Below are 21,727 nucleotides of genomic sequence, written 5' to 3'. Positions count from 1 at the left end.
CTTATCTGTGCCGCAGTGTAACTGTAGCCTGAGATGGGGTCCAGAGGATCCCGGGAGAAAATGCCTACATTAATGCCCGTATTATTCTTGAAAGACGACGTGGCAAGAGAGATGGCCCAATAAACTAATACGTATAAACAATGGTCCTTCCTTCTAAAACATAGTTCTTTGTTTCCTACTTCTCCACTCTTCAGCTGCTCCTAGTGAAGTGAGAAAGAAAATTACATGAGTGGAATTTGAATTCCAGAAGAGCCGACATTTATTGTATCAGACAATAATATAAACTAAATTAAAATGTATTCTGTTTACAAGATATCTCTATTTTTTATTATAATCACAGAATGTAATGATGATCATGATGATGTGAGCTCTCCCTCCCTTTTTTACTTTTAGGTACATGTGATGAAGGAAGTGGCCCAAATGGCTGAGGAGAAATTGGGTGTTTCCTGTGAGGTCATTGACCTTCGCACTATCCTGCCATGGGATGTTGAAACTGTTTGCAAGGTACCATTCAGTCTTTTGCTAGAAAACATGAGCAACAGACCTCAAAGGTTTAAAAGAAATGCATGTATTACCCTAAGATAATAAATTGTTTTATAAATTTGCCTTAAAGACTAAAGCTTCATTAAAAAAAATTACAAAATACAACATAAATTTTACAATAAAAGTAAACTTACATAACTTTGCTGCTGTGAAATGAAAAGGCGCAGTCTCATTTATGTGTGCCATTTCTGTATTTAACATACACATTGGGCGCACCGTGTGAAAAGGCGCAGTCTCATTTATGTGTGCCATTTCTGTATTTAACATACACATTGGGCGCACCGGATGAAAGGACGCAAGTTTTATCTTCCGGTACATATCCTCTACTGCCATACGTACGTCCACCTCACAACAACACACAGGCATACAAGTGTGCGTTTTTATAAAAACAGATCGCGAGCAAAACTGAGTTTGGTAGTGCTTTATTTATTAATTACAAATTAAGAACATTTCGTAATCATCACTCAATAGTTGTCGGCATGGTAAAAACAAGCACATTACCGGTAACAGTCAGTAATCAAACCCATCAAAGGCCTCATCCTCTGTCACAGATTCGAACAGCTGCGCTAAACCAACGTGGCAGGTTCGCTTTCCTCACGGTCAGTCACTTTCTGTGCTGTGCGGCTCCTCGGAAATTATGCCGGCTTTTCCGAAAGCTCGAACCACCGTGCCAGCAGACACGTTATCCCAAGCATCCACAATCCATTGGCAAACTGTGGCGTAACATCCAGCCCTTTTCGCTTGCCTTAATAATGACGCCTGCTGGAAATGTCTCTTCAGGCAAAGTCTTTCTTTTAAAAATCACCATCGGCGGGACTTTCCCTCTGTAAGCATGGCAGCCAAGCACAACAAGAAACAAAGCCTCTTCGCCAGCTTTTTAGAAATATTCGCCGGACATTGCTGCGCTGCCATAGTCCTGGCCCAGATGGAAAAATGGCACATAAAACGCCAGCACCAAGACTCCTTGGAAAGCCTTCAGTTTAAACTGAGCTTCATAACCATGTCTCTTTGCCATTTTCTGAGTTGTTCAAACAGCAATGTTCTGCATAAAGCACGTACCTGTTCTTGTATACACATGTTCTCTACCACGTCCGCTCATGGTGGCCTCTAATACGTCCGCACTAAAGGGCGCACCGTACATTTTCAAAAAAATCTGAAAAATATGCGCCTTATGATAGTGAAAATACGATATATATATATATATATATATATATATATATATATATATATATATATATATATATATATATATATATATATATATATATATATATATATATATATATATATATTATCTCCATATATATGTATAATATATATAGATATAATATTTTTTTATCCCATGAGATTTTTGTTTCTTCGTGTAAAAGTAGCCCCCAATTTGCAAGTATGGGAGGGCTGCTCTGTCACTGGACCAGATTTTATTTATTTTCCCCTAAAGAGAACAAAGTCTTAGCTTGAATTATGGGGTGGTTGAGATCATTGGGATCAGCTTGTTTGCCTAAAAGCAGGACGAGTTGAAAAGGCAAGGACTGATATCACAAGCAGGGCATCCAACGCACAACTCCAGTGAAACCTTGAAATACGCACTACTTTTCGCGATACACACCCACCACGACTGGCGGAGTGCTCTCCGGATATTCGGCGGAAGCACACGACCGAACAGCGCTCCAGCAGGCGCTACTTTCCACGCCCCCTCTCTCTGAATTTACATGTCGATTGCCTCAGAGGATCTTTTTGCAGATAATTTTACTATTATGGGACCGAAAAAAAACCCACCACAGGCTCGTTTTCAGCCGGAGAAGACACACAAAATAAAATCACCATAGAGGAGAAGGAGATCATTGAAAAACACGAACGAGGTGTGCGTTTGTGGTGTCACATGTGCACACCGCGGCTGTCATGTCACATCTCTCACGCTGTGTGTCACTTCCCTGAGAGTAACTTTCACCATGATTGCCACCATCCTTCGCCTAAAAGCTTTACAGTGTAAAGCTTCAGCGACTCGTTGAAGTGAAATGAAATTGAAGTGTTGCGAGCGGCGGGGGCGCCACCCCAGCTGTCAACTCGCACGTGACAATTTCAGCGTCATTAGTCACGTGAAAGCATCGACTTTAATAACTTTAATCGACTTAAATAACGCCTTTGTGTAGGGTTTACACAACACTGTAAAGCTTTTAGGCGAAGGATGGTGGCAATGGTGGAAATGAAAAATGTTACTCTCAGGGAAGTGACACAGCGTGAGAGATGTGTCAGGCTGAGATTCACATTACAGTCGCGGTGTGCACATGTGACGCCACAAACGCACACCTCGTTCGTGTTTCTCACATCGACTAAATAACGCCTTTGTGTAAAGTTTACACGAAGGCGTTATTTAGTCGATGCTTTCACGTGACTAATGACGCGTTTTATTCCGCGTCCGTGGAATCATCGGACTCGCGCCTTTTGTTGTAATAAAATCTCTGCCAGCACCTACGGGACTCGAAGTGGATGCAGATGACATCGAGGAGCTTGTTGCTGACCATAATGAGGTCCTCAACACAGAGGATTTGATTTGTGCAGGCTATTATTTAACAGTTCCATCCAGAAAAGACTATGAGAATCATCAACATGATGAATGATAATGTGATGCCTCAAGTTCGTAAGACCTTACAAGTCAGAAAGCAACAGGTGTCAATTAAGAGCCATCGACGACTATCACAAATGTAAATAAAGTGACTTTATTATATAGTGCAGTGTATTTCTTTCATTACAATAGCACATTTATTATACATAGAATAAGGTATGTTGTGTGTAGTTTTAAGCCTTATTTAGTTGAAAAGTATATTTTATGGAAACCTGGGACCGGATTATTCCCATTTTAATGGTTTCCTATGGGAATTTTTTTTTATGATACACACTTTTTGGCTTACACACTCTGTCTGGGAACCAATTAAGTTCGTGAGCTAAGGTCTCACTGTACAACATTTTCTGTTGCCAAAGAATTGTGACGGTGATTGCCTTATGTAAAATTTCCCAATTGATAAATGTAACTTGAGCACCGCTACCCTTACTCGCACAGCCATCGGCGTACAATACAGTGTGAGCGTAATTAAAAAAAACATTTTTGGGTAATTACTGATGGGATATTAATTTCGGACAGTGTAGGATCCAATGAGTCGAGTAAACCCTCATGCAGCAACATTGTTGGGGCAAATCGCTATACGAACACATTCTTAATATCTATGGTCACATGACGCCCAGAACAAAATATTAGCAGACTTGCCCACTGATGTTCATGTATTAATTGATAACTAATATATATTTTGAAGGTGATCTTGTTATCCCATTGATGGTGTGTCTTTCTGTCATGTAAACTGTGATGGACTATTGATGCAGTTAGGTTGAATTATACCTGAGTGTAAACAGGCAAGTATTTGAGCCTAAAGCAATACCTTCAGTATTCAGTATTAAACTGAGGTGCTGAAATTACTCATTTCAACCCTACTGTAGATTAAAAGATGATTCAATATGCTTTAGTAAGTTGTGCAGGTTTTGGTGGTGGTGAAGGACAGGTAAATAATGAAGTGTGTGTCACGGTGTAATTTGTTTAAATTAGTTTAACGTGTTTTCATGCGATGTGAGCAGTTATTTCATTCGAATCGGAGGTCTCATGGCATTCTACTTCTCCAGATGGTGGCTTGGCTGTCTGCCCAGTCTTGAAGCTGTGCCACACTTTTTTCCCCTCTTTTTTTGCGTGATTCCCCATCCCCTTCTCTATTGTAGTTCTCACTTCCCCTCACTGTCATGAAAGTGAGTGGATTAACAGGGGCAGTTCATATAGCAAACGTCTTCATTTCCTCCTACCACCACCCACTCTGCTGTGTTAAGAGGCCAAACATTGCTACAATCCTCAACCCTTGTTATTCACTGAGTACCAATTTCAAGCAGAATATTTCATAAAGATCATATGAGCACTTGAGTTTGGACCCTTCGATGGTCAGTCAATTATAGGGTCAGTAGACAGGAGCAAAGCCAGCAAGAATGAGGCTGTTTCATTTTGGAGACGCAGGAGCTCAAATTTTGTTTTTTGTCAGATACCATGTGGGAATCTTTGTGTGTGTGTGTGTGTGTCTGTGGGTGTCATTACCAAGGTTTTTCAAGTTTGAGCTGGTTCCAGCTAAAATAGCAAGTGTGCATTTGAAAATAGTTTTAAATCCCATTGAGGGATTGTGCAAAATGACAGCAACCTATGTATGAATTCATCAGGACTGTTTTTATGAACATAATTCATCTGTCTGTAAACATTTGGAGGACACATTGACACTATGACAAAAAAGTCTGTTGGATTCATCATTGGTTGCATGTATTAAAATTATGTTTCACCAATAAGACTATTGTTCAAATAAAATCACAGTCATCTTGGCAAAACGTGAATTTAATGCATGCAACCATACTTTTATTTCAATTTCATGTTTTTTTTTAAATTATGCCCGCCTTTACAATGCAATCAAATATGACAGGTAAACTAGCACAATATCCAGATTGCAATCACAATTCTTCTGTAACTCACAATATGCCGCTTTTTAAAAGCCATTTCTGTCTGGACTTCGGGGTGTGGACACATACGAGAGTACGGGTATATGTTTGGTTGCTCGCTTCAGTAGACTGGTAGATTTTCGTCTGCCCTTGTGTCTGATTCAATATATATTCCATGGGAAAGCGACAGTCATGACCTAGTCTTTGAGTGCATGCCAGGTGGTTGACTGCCAACTTTGGTGAGCCCACATTGTGGGGAGTGCTTGAACTGATGACATGAGCTTGATGAAAGCAGGCTAAATGGATGATTTGAAGCATTAATGAAGGGAGGAGCCAAGAAAAAAACATCAGGATGAGACAAACCACATCATTGAGGGATGACTGGGTAGGGAAAGCAGAAGCAGGAAGCACACTGATGTAGAAAGAGACTGATCATAAGAGGATGGAGTAGCTGTGGCAAGATGTAACTCCATGCCCCTCATTACTGAGGGCGTATATGGGAATGGTAGTAAACACAACATTTCACTTGCAGCCTTGGGAACAACTCTGGCATCAACTGGCATCCCTACAGCAAAATGAGTAGTCAATAATGTGGAAGCCACAAGAGATCTAGCCGTGCCCAACAAGCAGGAGCCCCCAATCAGCCATTTAGAAAAAAGACAAACAGTCCAACCACATTGTTGCAACAAAAGCAATAGGAGTGCCAACAATCATCAAAAGTGCAGCCAATTTTCAGATTCTACAGTGCTGTGACTGGTGACACAATGCCTCTTTTCCATTGTTCCGACCTGCGTGCTTTGTATGCCACTTTTCCATGATGCTTTTATGAGGTTACAATGCAACCATTCCTCAGAACCTCTTCCTACCTGGTTGTAGATTAAAACGCAGGCCGAGGAGCACCATGACACCACAGTCATTGACCGTTAAGTGATGTGGCAAGGCATTCCTCTGCACACTCCCATTTCCTCGTTTTAAGCAATCGATAACGTCTTCAGCAGGTCCAATAAGTACAGTATGTACAATAAACATAATTTTACAACAATACTTAAACCACTGTGAAAAATTCATGGGTACTTTTGTGGATGAAATATGTGAAGTTAAAAAATGTTTTTTACAAGCTGCAGACAAGTTGCCATTTCATTCAAGTGAATAAGAGCCAGCCCCATCGTTCTATCCATGCTAGCCACATTTTTTCTTCGGGGCAGCTGCACACTGCTACTCAAGAAATATTCAGGCTTGTACATGAAGAGGACATTGTCAACATTAAAAACAAATGTGAAGAACGTACTGCAGTCATCTGAATAGATGTGTGCACATTGCTCATTATACTTTTTAATGCAAACGTTGCATATTTCATTCATGTATGTTTGAAATTATAGATGATAGTATTTTTATAAAACACAGAATGGGTGTGCTGAAAATGTATTTTTCATCTGCGTGAAAGCGTCAGTGCATTTAAATGGCTATAATTTCTGAAGTCACATACTAACGGTGATTCATGTTTTGAATCGCTGCAAAACACTCCTGTTATCAAAGTAATAACTCCACATACTGCTAGTGCCCCAAACAATTCATCCTTGTGGTTACGGACAAGCAACATATATATTAAAAAAAAACACATTTGGATTGTACCAGTAACACATTTGTGTTATTTATTTAGCGTCATATTCTCCCATGTGCTTCAGTCAGAAAAGATGTACTGCATTTATGCACATTCATGTAACACAAACTGGGTGGAGCGACCGTGAAATGAGGGTGTTCCTTGTCAAACCTTGTGGTATGCATATTTACACAGAGACTTGATTATCGTGTCTCTTCTGCTCTCACGAGGCTGTAATAAGGACAAGTGCTTCATATCATAGTGCACGTTTTGGTTTAATTAACAGTTTCTCTACTCTACTGTTGACTGCCACGTGCTGGTAGCTTGAAAATTATCTGAAACCACCACTAACAACAACTTTCGTCCCTGTCATGATGGCAGTGGTTAGGTAACTTTTGAATATTAATTCTTATATGTGCCGGTCATGAAATCCATAGATGTGATGTGCCCATGTATGCGGTGCGATGCATTACAAGGCAACACTTAGGCAGCGGACAACTTCTTAACTTTTCTGTCAATGTTAGCTCGAAATATGCATTCAGTCATGAGCTCAGCACTCTGATGGAGTTAATTTTGCGATAAGTATGGATTGCAAATAAAAATGCTCCTTCAAAGTATTATATTACATGAGCAATGCACATCACTAATGACAATCGGCATAACTTCAGCATCTACAAAGCAAGTCGGTATCAATTCGAATTGTGACCCCTATAGAAATCCGATTTCTCAGGAAAACACCATTCGGCATTTGCAGGAATCCTCATAATTCAATGGGTCACACCACTTCGGTGGTTGAAAGTGGATTCTCAGACTATACTTGGTGGGTGTGTCACAAGCCTAGACATGGCATTTGCTGCACATTTAAAGGACAACCGGCACCACCGGACAAGTTGTGTCCATAATTTGTAAAATCACTTCAAATGACTTCTACTGAGCGTATTTACAAAGATTCCACGGCATATAGTTATATTTTACGTTTTAAGACTTGCGCTGAATATTCAAGAAGTCTTGTTTTCGAGTTGATGACGATGCCTGACGTGACGTCACGTCTGGAACGCCCCTGACCGAGAAAGCGACACACTATGCAATTTGGGTACTTTGTTTGGTCTGAAAACTTTGTGTTGAACCGTGTTGATGGCTAAATTAGAAGGAAAACACATAAATAACACAATGGTGAATCGTTGTGTGTTGCACCAAGACTACTATTCGGTACAAATTCCCAGCAGACAAATCAGCCCATTTCCAACGGAGCTTGGTCGCCGTCTTGTGCATTTTCTGGGACACTACATTGGAATCCTGACGGCTCGAATTAACACGGAAGGAATTCTTTAATTGATTGCAAACATTTATGCTTTCCTCTTCAGAGCTATTTGAATCATATTCATAACTGGATGAGTAACAAAAAAGCTGACATCACGAACAAGGCGGCGGGACCTTCTGAAACTCGCCATCCCGAGGTCATTTTGAAGTAGTTTTGGGACACTTTAACTCATTTTTATTGGTGTTTTGCATTTGACTAAAAATATCAGCCTGCATGTTTTGGGTATTTTAGATGCTATAAAATGTTTTTCTGATGTCAGTTAGGAAACAAAAAAATGGTGTTGGTTTTCCTTTAAAGGACAACCGACGTCACTGGGGGAAATCCATTTGTCCACATGTACCATCAGCCCTCCTCTGCTTTTTCTCTACATGAATAACTCCTGAAGTTTGCAGATAATACCACAGTCATTGCCTCATCAACAAAACCGGGCAGTCTGCATATCAATAACAAGTGGAGTGGCTGGTTCTCTTCTGCATACAGCACAAAGTCAAATTGAATGCGCTCAACACTGTTGAAATGATCACAGCTGCCGTGGCAGCTGTCATCAAATGAGTTCTATGTAAAACCATTACAGTGTTTGTTGGTGCTGCGACACAGGAATACACAATCAGACTCTAATGGACAGTGAGGACTGACATAAAGGACCTTTGGTACCACTCTACTCGCTCTTGACTACTTGCATGCAACAAAAACGAAGATCAAGACACCTATCACCACCCTACCACTTTTTCCAGCTCTTCACTCCTGACAAGTGCTTTCGAACATATATCCATTCATCTAGCCATCCATCTATGTTCTTTTTTGCACATCCTCATTCGTATCATGATTCAGCCTGGAGCTTGTGCCAGCTGACTTTGAGGGAGAGACGGGGATCATACTTTGCTAATTGCTTGTGGCTCGAGAACGATGCAGAAGACAATCCAGTACTGTCCGCCGCCGGCGTCGGTGGCCACTTCCCCCTCCAGTTCCATCAAATGGTCGATTGCTGTGCAAGAGTGAGATGCCAAAATTGTCATACACGTTGCCGGCTGCTAGCCCGTTGCAGTGCCAGATGTAGATTTTTTTTAAAAAAGAAGGGGGGGGGGGGGGTTCTTACGGTCCTGGTCGAAGGTCGGATGTTACCTGTATTGGTTTATATAGCGCTTTAACAACAGCTGAAACTGGTACAAAGCGCTAACATGGAAAAAAGGGAAATGTTGCCACCTTGTGGGAAAGAAAGAAAATCACTAAAATTATTTAATTGAACTTTTAGGATTTCAGTTAAACAATTTGTTTTAAGTACAAACATGTGAATCAAACCTCTGAAGACGGAGGACACTGATTCGCTGTGGCGACCCCCTTGAAGGGATAAGCCGAAAGGAAAAGAAGAAGTTAAACAATTTGTTTTAGTCGATCTGAGGAATATATAAAATTATTTGATAGTTATTTTCACACCAGAGTATAATTAATGTAAAACAAATGGTAGGGGAAGTCAAGTATTTACTCTCCCTAAGACAGGGATGAAGATTTTCTGCTGATCAGCGGATTTGTGGCTTCTTTGGACCAAAATGACCATTCTTGAGATAAGTGCAAATCCGTGATATTGTGATATTTTTTTGAAGGTGCAATGAGCAGGTTGTTAAAAATTGTTCAGGGTGTTGCACTAAAAATTGTTTAGGGTGGGGCGCTCTTCAGAAATTTACGACTCATCGGTGGTGTTGGTGTTTTTTTTCCTGTGTGCAAACATTAGAGATGAGTGACATTGCCATTTAATTTTCTAAAGTTTTTTTTTGTTTGTTTGATTTATTTTTAAGTACCCCCTGCTACTACCGATGGTCTGGCATTGCATCAACGTTATACTGGATTGGTTAGAAAGTCTTACATCTTCAAATGAGGCAATGGAAGAAATTATTAATGGTTTTATAATTTCAATAGGATGCAATCTCAAAGACAGCTCCAATGGTTCGAGGTGGAGGTCTGCGCTCCACTGGGTGCCATTTCGTTTCAAACAGTTTCAAAAAGAGTACAGTGTTTTCCCACGTTGCAAGGAACAGACATAGCATTGGCCTCAATCATTGGCAAGTGGATGAGATTATAGTCTAGTATTGGTTTTATTCGGTGACAGATAAGTGGTGCAACTGAGGGATCCTTGTGGGATAATGGCAGGTTATTGAAAACCCAAATGCCTGTGTTTGCAAGGCTACGGCCTCTAATGTCCATAGTTGTCCCTTCAACTCTATGCACCAGTGTAAATACGCCCCAAAGTTCATGCTGTTTTTTATCATATCCAATTCACACACACAGTTAAATGGACAGACACACAACACAAGTCAAGCAACCTGCTGTTGCATACTCAACCATACTGTATGTCATCCACCCTGACTCGGTAATACCAGTTTACACTCAGCATGTGTGTGTCCTTGTCATCTTCCCATTTGCACCAACACATCCATCATACAGACTCATGAACAAGAGTCACACATTGACCACACATGAAAAACAAGGATGAATCACAACCTGGAGCTGAACACGCTCAAGACAGTAGAGATGATCGTGGACTTCAGGAAACATCCATCACCACAGCTACCCCTCACACTATCCAGCTGCCTCGTGTCAACCGTTGAGACCTTCAAGTTCCTGGGAATCACAGTCTCCCAGAACATGAAGTGGGAGGTCAACACCAACTATGTCTTGAGAAAGGCCCAACAGATAATGTACTTCCTGAGGCTGCTAAAGAAGCATGGCCTGCCACAGGAGGTGCTGCAACATTTCTACATGGCTGTCATCGAATCCATCCTGTGTTCTTCCATCACCGTTTGGTTCGGGGCCACCACAAAAATGGACAAAATCCGACTTCAACGGACAGTTAGGACGGCGGAAAAAAATCATTGCCACCGCCCTACCCACTCTCGAGGACTTGCACACTGCAAGAATCCAAACGAGAGCTCGGAAAATCCTACTGGACCCTCCGCACCATGCCCACCACCTTTTCCAGCTACTCCCCTCAGGCAGGCGCTACCGATCCATGCGCACCAAATCCAGCAGACATTTAAACAGCATCTTCTCCCAAGCCATTAACTTTTTGAACTCTTTCAACTGTAGCCCAAATGGAATTGTATAGTGCCACTTAGCAATTTTTTGATGACGATACTAGTGCAGCGTGTTCTACCGGAAACAAATTCCTTGTGTGTTCTACATACTTGGCAATAAAGATGATTCTGATTCTGAATCCCCCCCCCCCCCTATTTTCACCACATCACCCCAGCCCTCCATCAGCTCCACTGGCTTCCTGTTAAACATCGAATCAAATTCAAAATACTTCTGTTTACATTCAAAGCCATCCATAACCTTGCCCCTCCCTATCTGTCTGACCTGATTCAAATCTCCATTCCCTCTCGGTCCCTCAAATCCTCATCCTCCCTTCACCTCTATGTGCCCTCTGCCCGTCTCACCACGATGGGATGCAGAGCTTTCAGCCGCTCTGCTCCCAAACTCTGGAATTCACTTTCACCCAACATCCGTAATATTGACTCCCTCCCTATTTTCAAGTCCCACCTCAAAACCCATCTGTTTAAAATTGCTTTCAATGTCTAGTTCAATCTGCTATTTTATTATTTATCATTTTACTTATGGTTTTATATGTGCTTTGTTTTATTGTTTATTGTGAAGTGTCCTTGGGTGTTTTGAAAGGCGCTTGAAATTAAATGTATTATTATAGTATTATAATGTATTTATTTATTTTGCAAACGGTTGTTTGCATTCTGACTAAACTTTCTCCTGTCCACCCTCACAACAATAACTTATACTGTCTGGTTGAGTTTGTTTGTAGACCACTTTTAAGGAGCTTTACTTAGTGAGCACATTTTTAAGTATGAAAGTCAGTGGTTATATCATGTGAACATCCCTACCGACTGCTGTCAGGCTTCTTAATAATCACGTGAATGGAAAAAAACTGGAATCTTGTACTGTAAACAGCACAGCCACCTTTTGATGACTCAATACAGTTGCATATGTCATATGCTTTTTATACTTGCACTATGTACAGTTTTTTATTAAACATTTTGCACAGTTACAGTATACAGTACAGTATACATCTCAGTCTTCTGACATTTTTTATTATGCTTACAATACAGTAAAGTCACGTTATATCGATATCGGATATATCAATAGTCCCGGTTATATCGATACTATTTCTATGCACGCACGGAGAAAATTACATGCAAACAGGGTCGGATATATCGATAGTCCCGGTTATATCGATATTTTTTCGGACTCCCTTGAATATCGATATAACGAGACTTTACTGTATTTAGTTTTTTATGTCCCCCCACACCCTTTAAAATTGCTGCTGTGGACTGCAAATTTTCTCATTGTGGGTGATATGCACATTTTTGAAAATAAATGAAGCAATATATGTGTAAATATTCGGGGAGAAATACTTTTTACTATTGCATGTCTTGAGAATGCGCAATAATGTTTTTTTCTGTCTTTGTTATTGCAGTCGGTGGTAAAAACCGGACGGTTGCTCATCAGCCACGAGGCCCCAATCACTGGAGGCTTTGCTGCTGAAATCAGCTCAACAGTGCAAGTGAGTGGTTGTTGATTTTAAGAGAATGCTATGTTAAATACCATCACCAGTACCGTGTTTTGGACTGTTTTTATGAGTCGAGAATTCGTACACGGAATCTGCTCGTGCTGTTTAATTCAATGTAAGCACTGAGAGTTGTACTCGTATTCTGTCTGGTAAAAAGTGGTGTTGGTGCATCCCTCGCAAAAAACATCCCTGACTAAATTGTTTTAAATCCAGCTCAATTTATGGATACACGCATTTGCAACTACAGTGAGACCTCAACTTACGAACTTAATTGGTTCCCAGACAGAGTGTGTAAGGCGAAAAGTGTGTATCTAAAAAAAAAAATCCCATAGGAAACCATTAAAATGGGAATAATCCGTTCCCGGGTTTCCATAAAATATACTTTTCAACTAAATAAGCCTTAAAACTATACACAACATACCTTATTCTATGTATAATAAATGTGCTATTGTATTGCAATGAAAGAAATACACTGCATTGTATCATAAAGTCACTTTATTTACATTTGTGATGGTCATTTATGGCTTGATGGCATGGCGTTGGAGGTCGAAGGTCAAAGGGAATTGCATGAGGACTGTAATTAAAGACATTGAAAACAGCTACAAGTACCTTGGTATACCACAGGCCAATGGCAACTTCGAACGAGCAACAAGGAAAGCGGCTACAACCAAATACCTCCAGCGGGTGAGGAAAGTCCTCAAAAGCCAGCTCAATGGCAAGAACAAGTCCCGGGAAATAAACAGCTATGCCCTGCCAGTAATCAGATACCCTGCAGGAATAATAAGGTGGCCAAAGGAAGAGATTCAGACCACGTATGTTAAGACCCGAAAACTCCTCACCATGCATGGAGGGTTCCATCCCAAATCCAGCACCCTGAGACTGTACACAAGCCGTAAGGAAGGAGGCCGGGGACTAGTGAGTGTGAGAGCCACTGTCCAGGATGAAACATCCAAGCTCCATGAATACATCAAAGAGAAGGCTCCAATGGATGATGTACTCAGAGAATGTCTCAGACAATGGGGAACAGAGGATCAGGTGCTGGAAGGGGCAGTGACCCCCAAACTCGACGAGTGGTTGCAACAGATCCCGGGAACAACATCGGATATCTCGGTCCAGAAAAGCGCAGTGCTGGGAACAGCACGGATACTGCGCAGAACCCTCAAGCTTCCTGGCCTCTGGTAGAGGACCCGAGCTAAAAAATGGGGGACAGACACCACCCATGAGGGGTGAGGCGAGGATTTTTATATATATATATATATATATATATATATACAGTAAAGTCTCGTTATATCGATATCGGATATATCGATAGTCCCGGTTATATCGATACTATTTCTATGCACGCACAGAGAAAATTACATGCAAACAGGGTCGGATATATCGATAGTCCCGGTTATATCGATATTTTTTTGGACTCCCTTGAATATCGATATAACGAGACTTTACTGTATATACAGTGAGACCTCAACTTACAAACACCTTAACTTACAAACTTTTCATCTTACAAACGTCAAATTTATGAAAATTAAACCTTATAATAAGCAGTATTTTCATAATACACACCCACCACGGCTGGCGGAGTGATCTTCGGCGGAAGCACACGACCGAGCAGCACCAGAGGTTAAGTTACCAACAGTCCTTATAGAAGGTGACTCTCCTTCCATAAGCCATCAACGACCATCAAAAAGGTAAATAAAACTTTATTTTACAGCACAGTTTATTTCTTTAATTACAGTCCTCATGTAATGCGCCCCTCTTTCTAAACAGCAATTCCCTTTGACCTCCAACACCATTCCATCAAGCCATAAATGACCATCACAAATAAATAAAGTGACTTTATGATACAATTCAGTGTATTTCTTTCATCACAATACAATAGCACATTTATTATACATAGAATAAGGTATGTTGTGTGTAGTTTTAAGGCTTATTTAGTTGAAAAGTATATTTTATGGAAACCCGGGAATGGATTATTCCCATTTTAATGGTTTCCTATGGGAATTTTTTTTTGAGATACACACTTTTCGCCTTGCACACTCTGTCTGGGAACCAATTAAGTTCGTAAGTTGGGGTCTCACTGTATATATATATATATATATATATATATATATATATATATATATATATATATATATATATATATATATATATATATATATATATATATATACAGTAAAGTCTCGTTATATCGATATCATTTATATTGATAATACTGCTTATTACGACACTATTTTCATTTCCTGTGCACATTTCTCGTCTTTTTATGTATAATTAGTTCCGTTTAGTACCATTCGTGGTTTTTACGATAATGCGGTTACTACGGTGCTCTTTTTCATCTCCCGCCGGCCATTTTGCTATGTTTATATCGATACACGCCATCGGTCGCGCCATTGGTCGACTTGGTCATGTGACCTGGTCACGTGAGTTTGTTCCATGACCAGCTCCCGTGTAGCAGAGCCATTTTCATTTTCAGACGCTAGCTCGTGTGTAGCAGACGAGATTGAAGTGTGTATATATATATATATATATATGCTTTGTAACTCTGGAAGAGCGTGTTTTTATTTGTCCTGTGATTTTTGCATTCATAATTTTTAATTCCTTAAATTTCACTGACGTTTCCTTTTAATTTTCTATTTTTAGGAGGAGTGTTTCCTTAATTTGGAAGCTCCAATTAGTAGAGTGTGTGGTTACGACACCCCCTTCCCTCATATTTTTGAACCATTCTACATCCCAGATAAGTGGAAGTGCTTTGAAGGAATCAAGAAGATGATCAACTACTAAACTGGAATATGGTAAGGAAAAATCAATTCCCTTGTCCGCCATTCATGAAGTGGAAGAATTCAACTTTCCCGTATTTATTTAAAATTACGATCAATCAATGTACAACTTATACTTTGTGTCAATGTGAGGTGAAACATTTTGAAATATTATCTGCCATCACAAATAGAAAATGTCTTGACAGGTCTGTAATTATTTCTGCATATATTTTCCACATAGACAGTCGTTTCACTATACAGCCTTCTGCAATCACTGTAACTTGAATTTGAGTTTTCAGGCACCCACCTGAATGATTTAAAGCAGTTGCACGATTACGTTTCTTTCTGTCAATGTCATCTCAAATTTGAGCAATCATCCACATAGTCAGCACCATAACAGTGGACATCAGTTTGAGTCATTCCTTGAAGACTCAAAAATGTGGTATAATACTTAAAAATTAATCAAGTAAAACTGGATTAAAAAATTCAGTGACGTGCGATGAGGTTCACGGCTGGTGAGGCACTGACGTCATCACAGTCAGATTTACAAATATATGAACTCTACAGAGTAGCTTATTCACCATTTGATTGGCAATGTGTTTTGTCTAAAATGTCATGTCAAAATTTCTATATATATACAAACTCTAGAACAAAAACGTTATCATGTTCCCTCTACTTATAAATGAAGTCCATGCGCCGCTCCTTCTGAAGAAAGTCATCGATAACTTCTTTGTAGAAGCCTTCCTTGTCTTTCTTCAGTTTTAAGTCTCTCTGTCTCAATGGCCAGTGAAGAAAGTCGTCCTTGATCAGTCCTGTTCCGACTGTATGTTTTCAGTCTTTTCAGTGCTGAGAATGACCACTCCACTGATGCGTGAGTAGCTGGAACAGTGAGCACGAGCTGGTGCAACTTGGTCGCCTCAGCAATAGTTTCAATGAGATCCTTCTGGGCCAAAAAGCTGAGTAGCTGTCCAGGAGATTTACATCCATCCCTCACCGTTTGTGAGCTATACAGTCCGGTGTTGGTCTTCCTTTAATTATTATCTCCTGCTTCGATTGAAAGTCCAGTTTAGAAAAGTCTTTCAATTTAGATATGTAATCCTCTATTCTGAAAATAAGGCCAAGCAACACGAAAAAAATGACTGGATGGTTGCACTTAACTTGCTAACTCTTTACTGTAGCTTGCTGTCACGAATTCTATTATTCTGAAGCTGAGTCGTCGCAAGAAGAATCTCTAATCACCAGCGCCCCCTGTCATGAGGCAGGACAACTGTTTGCCTCACCTATGCACACCGTTTTGGTAAAAATAGAATAAAATAAACACTGTAGTACAGTGTTTATAATGTAAAGCAGGGGTGTCAAAGTCATTTTTTGCCGCGGGCCACATTGTAGTTATGGTTTCCTCTCGAGGGCCGTTATGAATTTGGCGAACCCATTAGAATGTTTAAATCCCTTCAAATATTACATATAGAGCACACAGCAAATTAATGAATAACTCGTTTTCAAATCTGAAGTCAAGAATAATGACTTTTATTGTGGTTGACATCCAAAAATGTGAAATTTTGGCTCAGATTTTAGCAATCATCATGGAATTTAACAAGTTTGATTTGCTTTCGCGGGCCGAAAAAAATGATGTGGCGGGCCGGATTTGGCCCGCGGGCCTTGACTTTGACACCTGTGATGTAAAGTGACTGTACATTGTATACACCACCTAAACAGTAGAAATTTTGTTCATATACTAAAAGTGTTTGAACACTTTAATGGCGATATGCAGAGGGACAGCAATGCGGTCTCACTGCAGGGCAAGCCAGCACACTTAGCATTGTCATTGCGCAATCCATGGTGAGGCTCAGCCGGCTGCCGCCTCACCGCTAGTCTCTACTTGGTATTTGAACGGTAAATGTGAAAATTCTGCGATTTGGACAAAAAAAAATCCAAAAATGGTGAAGTTAAATAGAAAAGAACTTTCAAGTACAAATCACTAAATAAATATAACTGTTTAATTTATTTTTTCATTTGATATTTCCATGATGACAGTTGAGGCATGGCTTCACCTGCCTCCCCTGACTGCACGTCACTGACAAAATTGGACGAATACGTGACCTGGTGCCTTTCCTTTCCACTCGCTCACTGTCTCTTACTGTCTCTTACATGATCAGCACACAGGACAGCATTGCTCAGGTGATTGTCACGCAACGAACATTTGAAGCCAGACACGGGACGCTTCGGAGTCTTCGATGCTCAGTTAGCACCATAGAACCCGCCTCTTCTCTTATAAGCGGTCCAGTTTGCAGAACATTTTTAACACAATAAAAGTCAACCCATTCCACGAAACTTGCATTTACTCGGCTGTCCATCGAGCAGCAAGTATTTCACTTTAAGCATGGAAATTGTCAGAATCGGACTGAGAAAGTATTTTTTTTATATTGACATTTTGTTTTTCAAGTGAGAAGGTCTGCTCTGCAAAACATGCAGGAAATGCTGTAAGCAAATTTTCCGATGGAAAAAAAATACGAACAAAATAAAAGCTGGACTACCTCAAGCGATATATTCAACATTTGAATTATGTTGGAATTATACAATATTGCGGGAGAGTGAAAACGACCTGGAGAAAAAGAACCATCAGTCACACTGAAAAAAATTCCACCCAGAGCCAGTTAAAGTTCTAATTGACTATATTTTACTTGCCATTAAAACAAATGCACCAAATATTGGATTGATGTCCATTTGTTTGCTATACTATGTGTTATATAATACAGTACTGTGCTAATTTTCACTTTCTCTTCCGCGATTGTTACTGTTCCTCTTCGTTTCAATGCCATGATCGACAGGACATCATTGTAAATGAATGACATCAAAAGCTTTCACAATTCCAGTAAGCTCACTGAAATCAAGAGTCACTTGTATGTCGCAGTTTTGAATCCAATGATAGAAAATAGCAGCGCGAACATACTTATGCTGTCACACATGAGAGAGTTGCTTGATTGAGCTTCCGGAACCTTTTTTGCTATGAATTGATAATTCATGGAATATAGTGTCTCTCTGTGTCTTTGTTTTGTCATATTGTCTTTGTGTTGTTATATGATGTGTTATTTAGTTTTTTTTTTGTTTTTTTTTTTACTTCAGAGAGTGGCTGCCGTTTCAGCAGCTCATTTATTTTGTTTTTTCTACTTTCATTCCTTTCATTTTCCCTTCATAACTTTGCTGCTTTGAAATGTAAATTTCTCCACTTCTTTTCCTTTCGGCCTTTCCCTTCAGGGGTCGCCACAGCGAATCAGTGTCCTCCATCTAACCCGGTTTTGTGCATCCTCTTCTCTCACACCAGCTACCTTCATGTCCTCTTTGACAACATCCATAAACCTCCTCTTCGGTCTTCCTCTCAGTCTTCTGCCTGGCAGTTCAAGGCTCAGCATCCTTCTCCCGATCCTTGTCTCCTCTGGACATGTCCAAACCATCTCAGTCCGGCTTCTCTGACTTTGTCTCCAAAACCCCTAATATGAGTTGTCCCTCTAATGTACTTATTCCTGAGCCTATACAACCTGGTCACTCCCAAAGACAACCTCAACATCTTCATCTCAGCTACCTCCAGCTCTGCTTCCTGTCTTTTCTTCAGTGGCACTGACTCCAGTCCAAACATCATGGCTGGTCTCACCACCGTTTTATACTTCTTTCCTTTCATCCTATCTGAAACCCTTCTATCACACATCACACTTGACATTTTTCTCCACCTGTTCAAGCCTGCCTGGACAATGTAAATTCCTCCACTGTGAGACTAATAAAGGCACATCCAATCCAATCCAATAGTAGTGGACAGTTTAATGCATGTTTTTTTTAATCGGGTTCAATAATCCACGGGTGGAAGATAAGATATCTTCCTCTCCCTCTTTCCCCTCTGTTTGTCTCCCTCTGCCTCCCTGTGCTCTGCCTATAAATGCCTATAATTACAATTCCAAGTGAAATCAATGCAATCACACATATCACACTTCAGCGGGCCGGATTAAAGAGACCACTGGGCTGGATGTGGCCCGAGGGCCATAATTTGCCCACCTCTGCATTATGCATCTGTTTTTCGTGTATTGGTCGGTAGTCCAATAATCACTTGAATGAATGAAACTTGAGTGAATGTACCATTATAAAGAAAAAAATACAAATGCGCTTTGGACTGAACTGTGCTCCTGCCATTAAAAAGAGGCCTCCAGTATTGCTGCAATGGTCTTCATCCCTTTCGGGAAGTGCATTTCACTTTTTTTATGCAATATGTAACTTGATCTTTACTGCTCTTGTATTCACATTAGCGACTTTTTAGCTTCACGTAAGTGTTTATGGAGCACCGTTATGTGTGTTGGCTGAATTCGAATGCTCAAGGCAGGACTCTCACCATGTGTTGAAAATATGCTCGCGTCAGAAGGAAGCAGGGTGCTAATTCTGCCAATCTGTGCCCAGGTTCAAAGCGTGGAGATCTCTCTCAAGTAATTGTCCCTGTGATTTCAACACTTGAGGAGTGTCCACTGTAGCTTTGTTCACGTTAAAATAGATGTTCTATTCTTCTTCAGCGAACTCCCAGTAACATCATTCAAGATTATTAATGCCATATTCACCCCCTGCAAGTAGATTGCAGAGGCCCCACTCTCTCCTGATTGCTTCCAGGAGGGTTCAATAATCCTGTGAAATGGGGTGCTTTGAATCAGCCGGTCTCCAGTTATCCCTTTTTCTTTCTAATTTTGACTTATCGTTTCTGAAGAGTTGGCTTGAAGTCTGTAGACCCATTAATAACCTTCTCAATCATATCCAACAGATGTCAGTGCCATCTCTCTCCAGCATAACTTTTCCACCTCATCTGTCATCTGCGCCAAGTGATTCACTTTAACTATTTCTCCCCCTCTTGTTCCAGAGCCAGTTTCTGGAAGCCCATATCGGTGTGCTCCCCATTTTCCTCCTCACATACCCAATCAGTCTAGCGCATCCAGAGAAAGACACTTTGATGACCATCCAGTGACGAACCTGTGTCCATGTACCTGTTTGCCCTCACAAATAACACTTGCTTTTCTTTTGATTTGAGAACCTTATTCTATGGTGGCCATGATGTTTACTACAAGGACATGATTTATAGTCCGTGTTTCTATGAATATATCTGTATCTGAGCTTGTCTCCATCAATAAAATGGGATTCTATCATTTAATTCCTTCTTGTCAGTATGTTCAATCCCCACCCCTTGGTCCCTTTACACACATTATTTTTAGGAAAATAGGGAAAAACATTAATTTGTGAAAACATACCGGTGGTGTAATTTTTATTTTCCATGTGCACACTTTTGGGCTGGCAGACATTCTAGTGACTGAGTTCACAGGAAAGTCTGTCAGGAAAATGTAGAACTTAATTTATTTGACCACTTCCTCATGATTGAATAATTAGAGAATATCCACAATGTGTTGAACAACTAGATGAGTTTATTTATTGCTTTGGATTGTGTGTGTGCATTTTTTTACATTTGTCATCTCTTCCAAAGCAAAACATTGATTGAAGAAGTGTGTTGATTTCAAATTGCATAATTCAAAACGACTTACACATTTTCATTTATGTCTGTCATATTATGCTTCAATAAAGCAAACAAATTTGTCACATTTCTCAGTCATTATTGGTGAATCATGTTGAAAATTATTGGAATGCCATGAAGGATTATTCATAATGCATAAATACCTCAAAGTCTTTCTCCTGACAGTAATTTTGAATTGTTGCAACAAAAAAACCAGGTATATCCACAAAAGTATTTTTCCACTGCCCTTATAAGGCATAACAGTGTAAAATCACATAAACAATGCCAGGAAACTTGAACTTTATCTCTGCAGTAAAAATCAGCCATCAGTAATTGAGTAATTGTTTCCACAGGACCTGAATTTAAGAGCAACAATTACTGTGCAATACGACACACGAGTATTCATAACATTATTACACATTATTATGAAGCAGTGGCTTCTTTGTGACAGCTGTTCGAACCGAGGATAGCATTATCAGATGCAGAAATAGGATGCCTATTTCCCATACAGCCTAGTGTATAGGGACAACTTTGTATCTGTTTGCATCTTCACAAAGTGACACTGCCTGCAACAGACATGAATTTGAGGTAAGGCAGCATCCGATGTGACACAATACTTTTTGGACTATGGCTTCTCAGCAGTGTGGTGGAGGCTTGGGTTATAAATCTTCATACCGCTGTTCCATCTTTCTGTTGGTCACACCGATATACCCATCACAGAAAGGCATGAGATTACTTTTCAACTGGTTACTTTATAGAATATGAAATTGGAAGTCTGTGTCTCAAATATGGTGTGATACTCTTACCAACTCTTAGCTGGCCACATGTTTATATGTATTCCTGTGCATTTTGAAAATGTTATTTTAAACGGGACGTCAATTCTAAA

General features: G+C 40.2%; 1 protein-coding gene across 1 annotated transcript in view; it reads left to right on the top strand.

Moving 5' to 3' along the window:
- Positions 1–20,929, top strand: part of bckdhb (branched chain keto acid dehydrogenase E1 subunit beta) — a 55,079-nt gene extending 34,150 nt beyond the window's left edge. The window contains exons 8-11 of the mRNA XM_088999187.1: positions 394–504; positions 12,463–12,549; positions 15,196–15,347; positions 20,200–20,929. Of these exons, the coding sequence (XP_088855313.1) occupies positions 394–504; positions 12,463–12,549; positions 15,196–15,336 (339 nt within the window). The 3' untranslated portion in view covers positions 15,337–15,347; positions 20,200–20,929. The remainder of the gene's footprint in view (positions 1–393; positions 505–12,462; positions 12,550–15,195; positions 15,348–20,199) is intronic.
- The last annotated feature ends 798 nt before the right edge of the window (positions 20,930–21,727 follow it).

Source organism: Hippocampus bargibanti, linkage group LG06 (genome assembly GCF_051943395.1).
Source record: "Hippocampus bargibanti isolate YZ-2025 linkage group LG06, ASM5194339v1, whole genome shotgun sequence".
NCBI classification, from domain to species: Eukaryota; Metazoa; Chordata; class Actinopteri; order Syngnathiformes; family Syngnathidae; genus Hippocampus; species Hippocampus bargibanti.
This window is presented reverse-complemented; position numbering and strand designations above follow the sequence as displayed.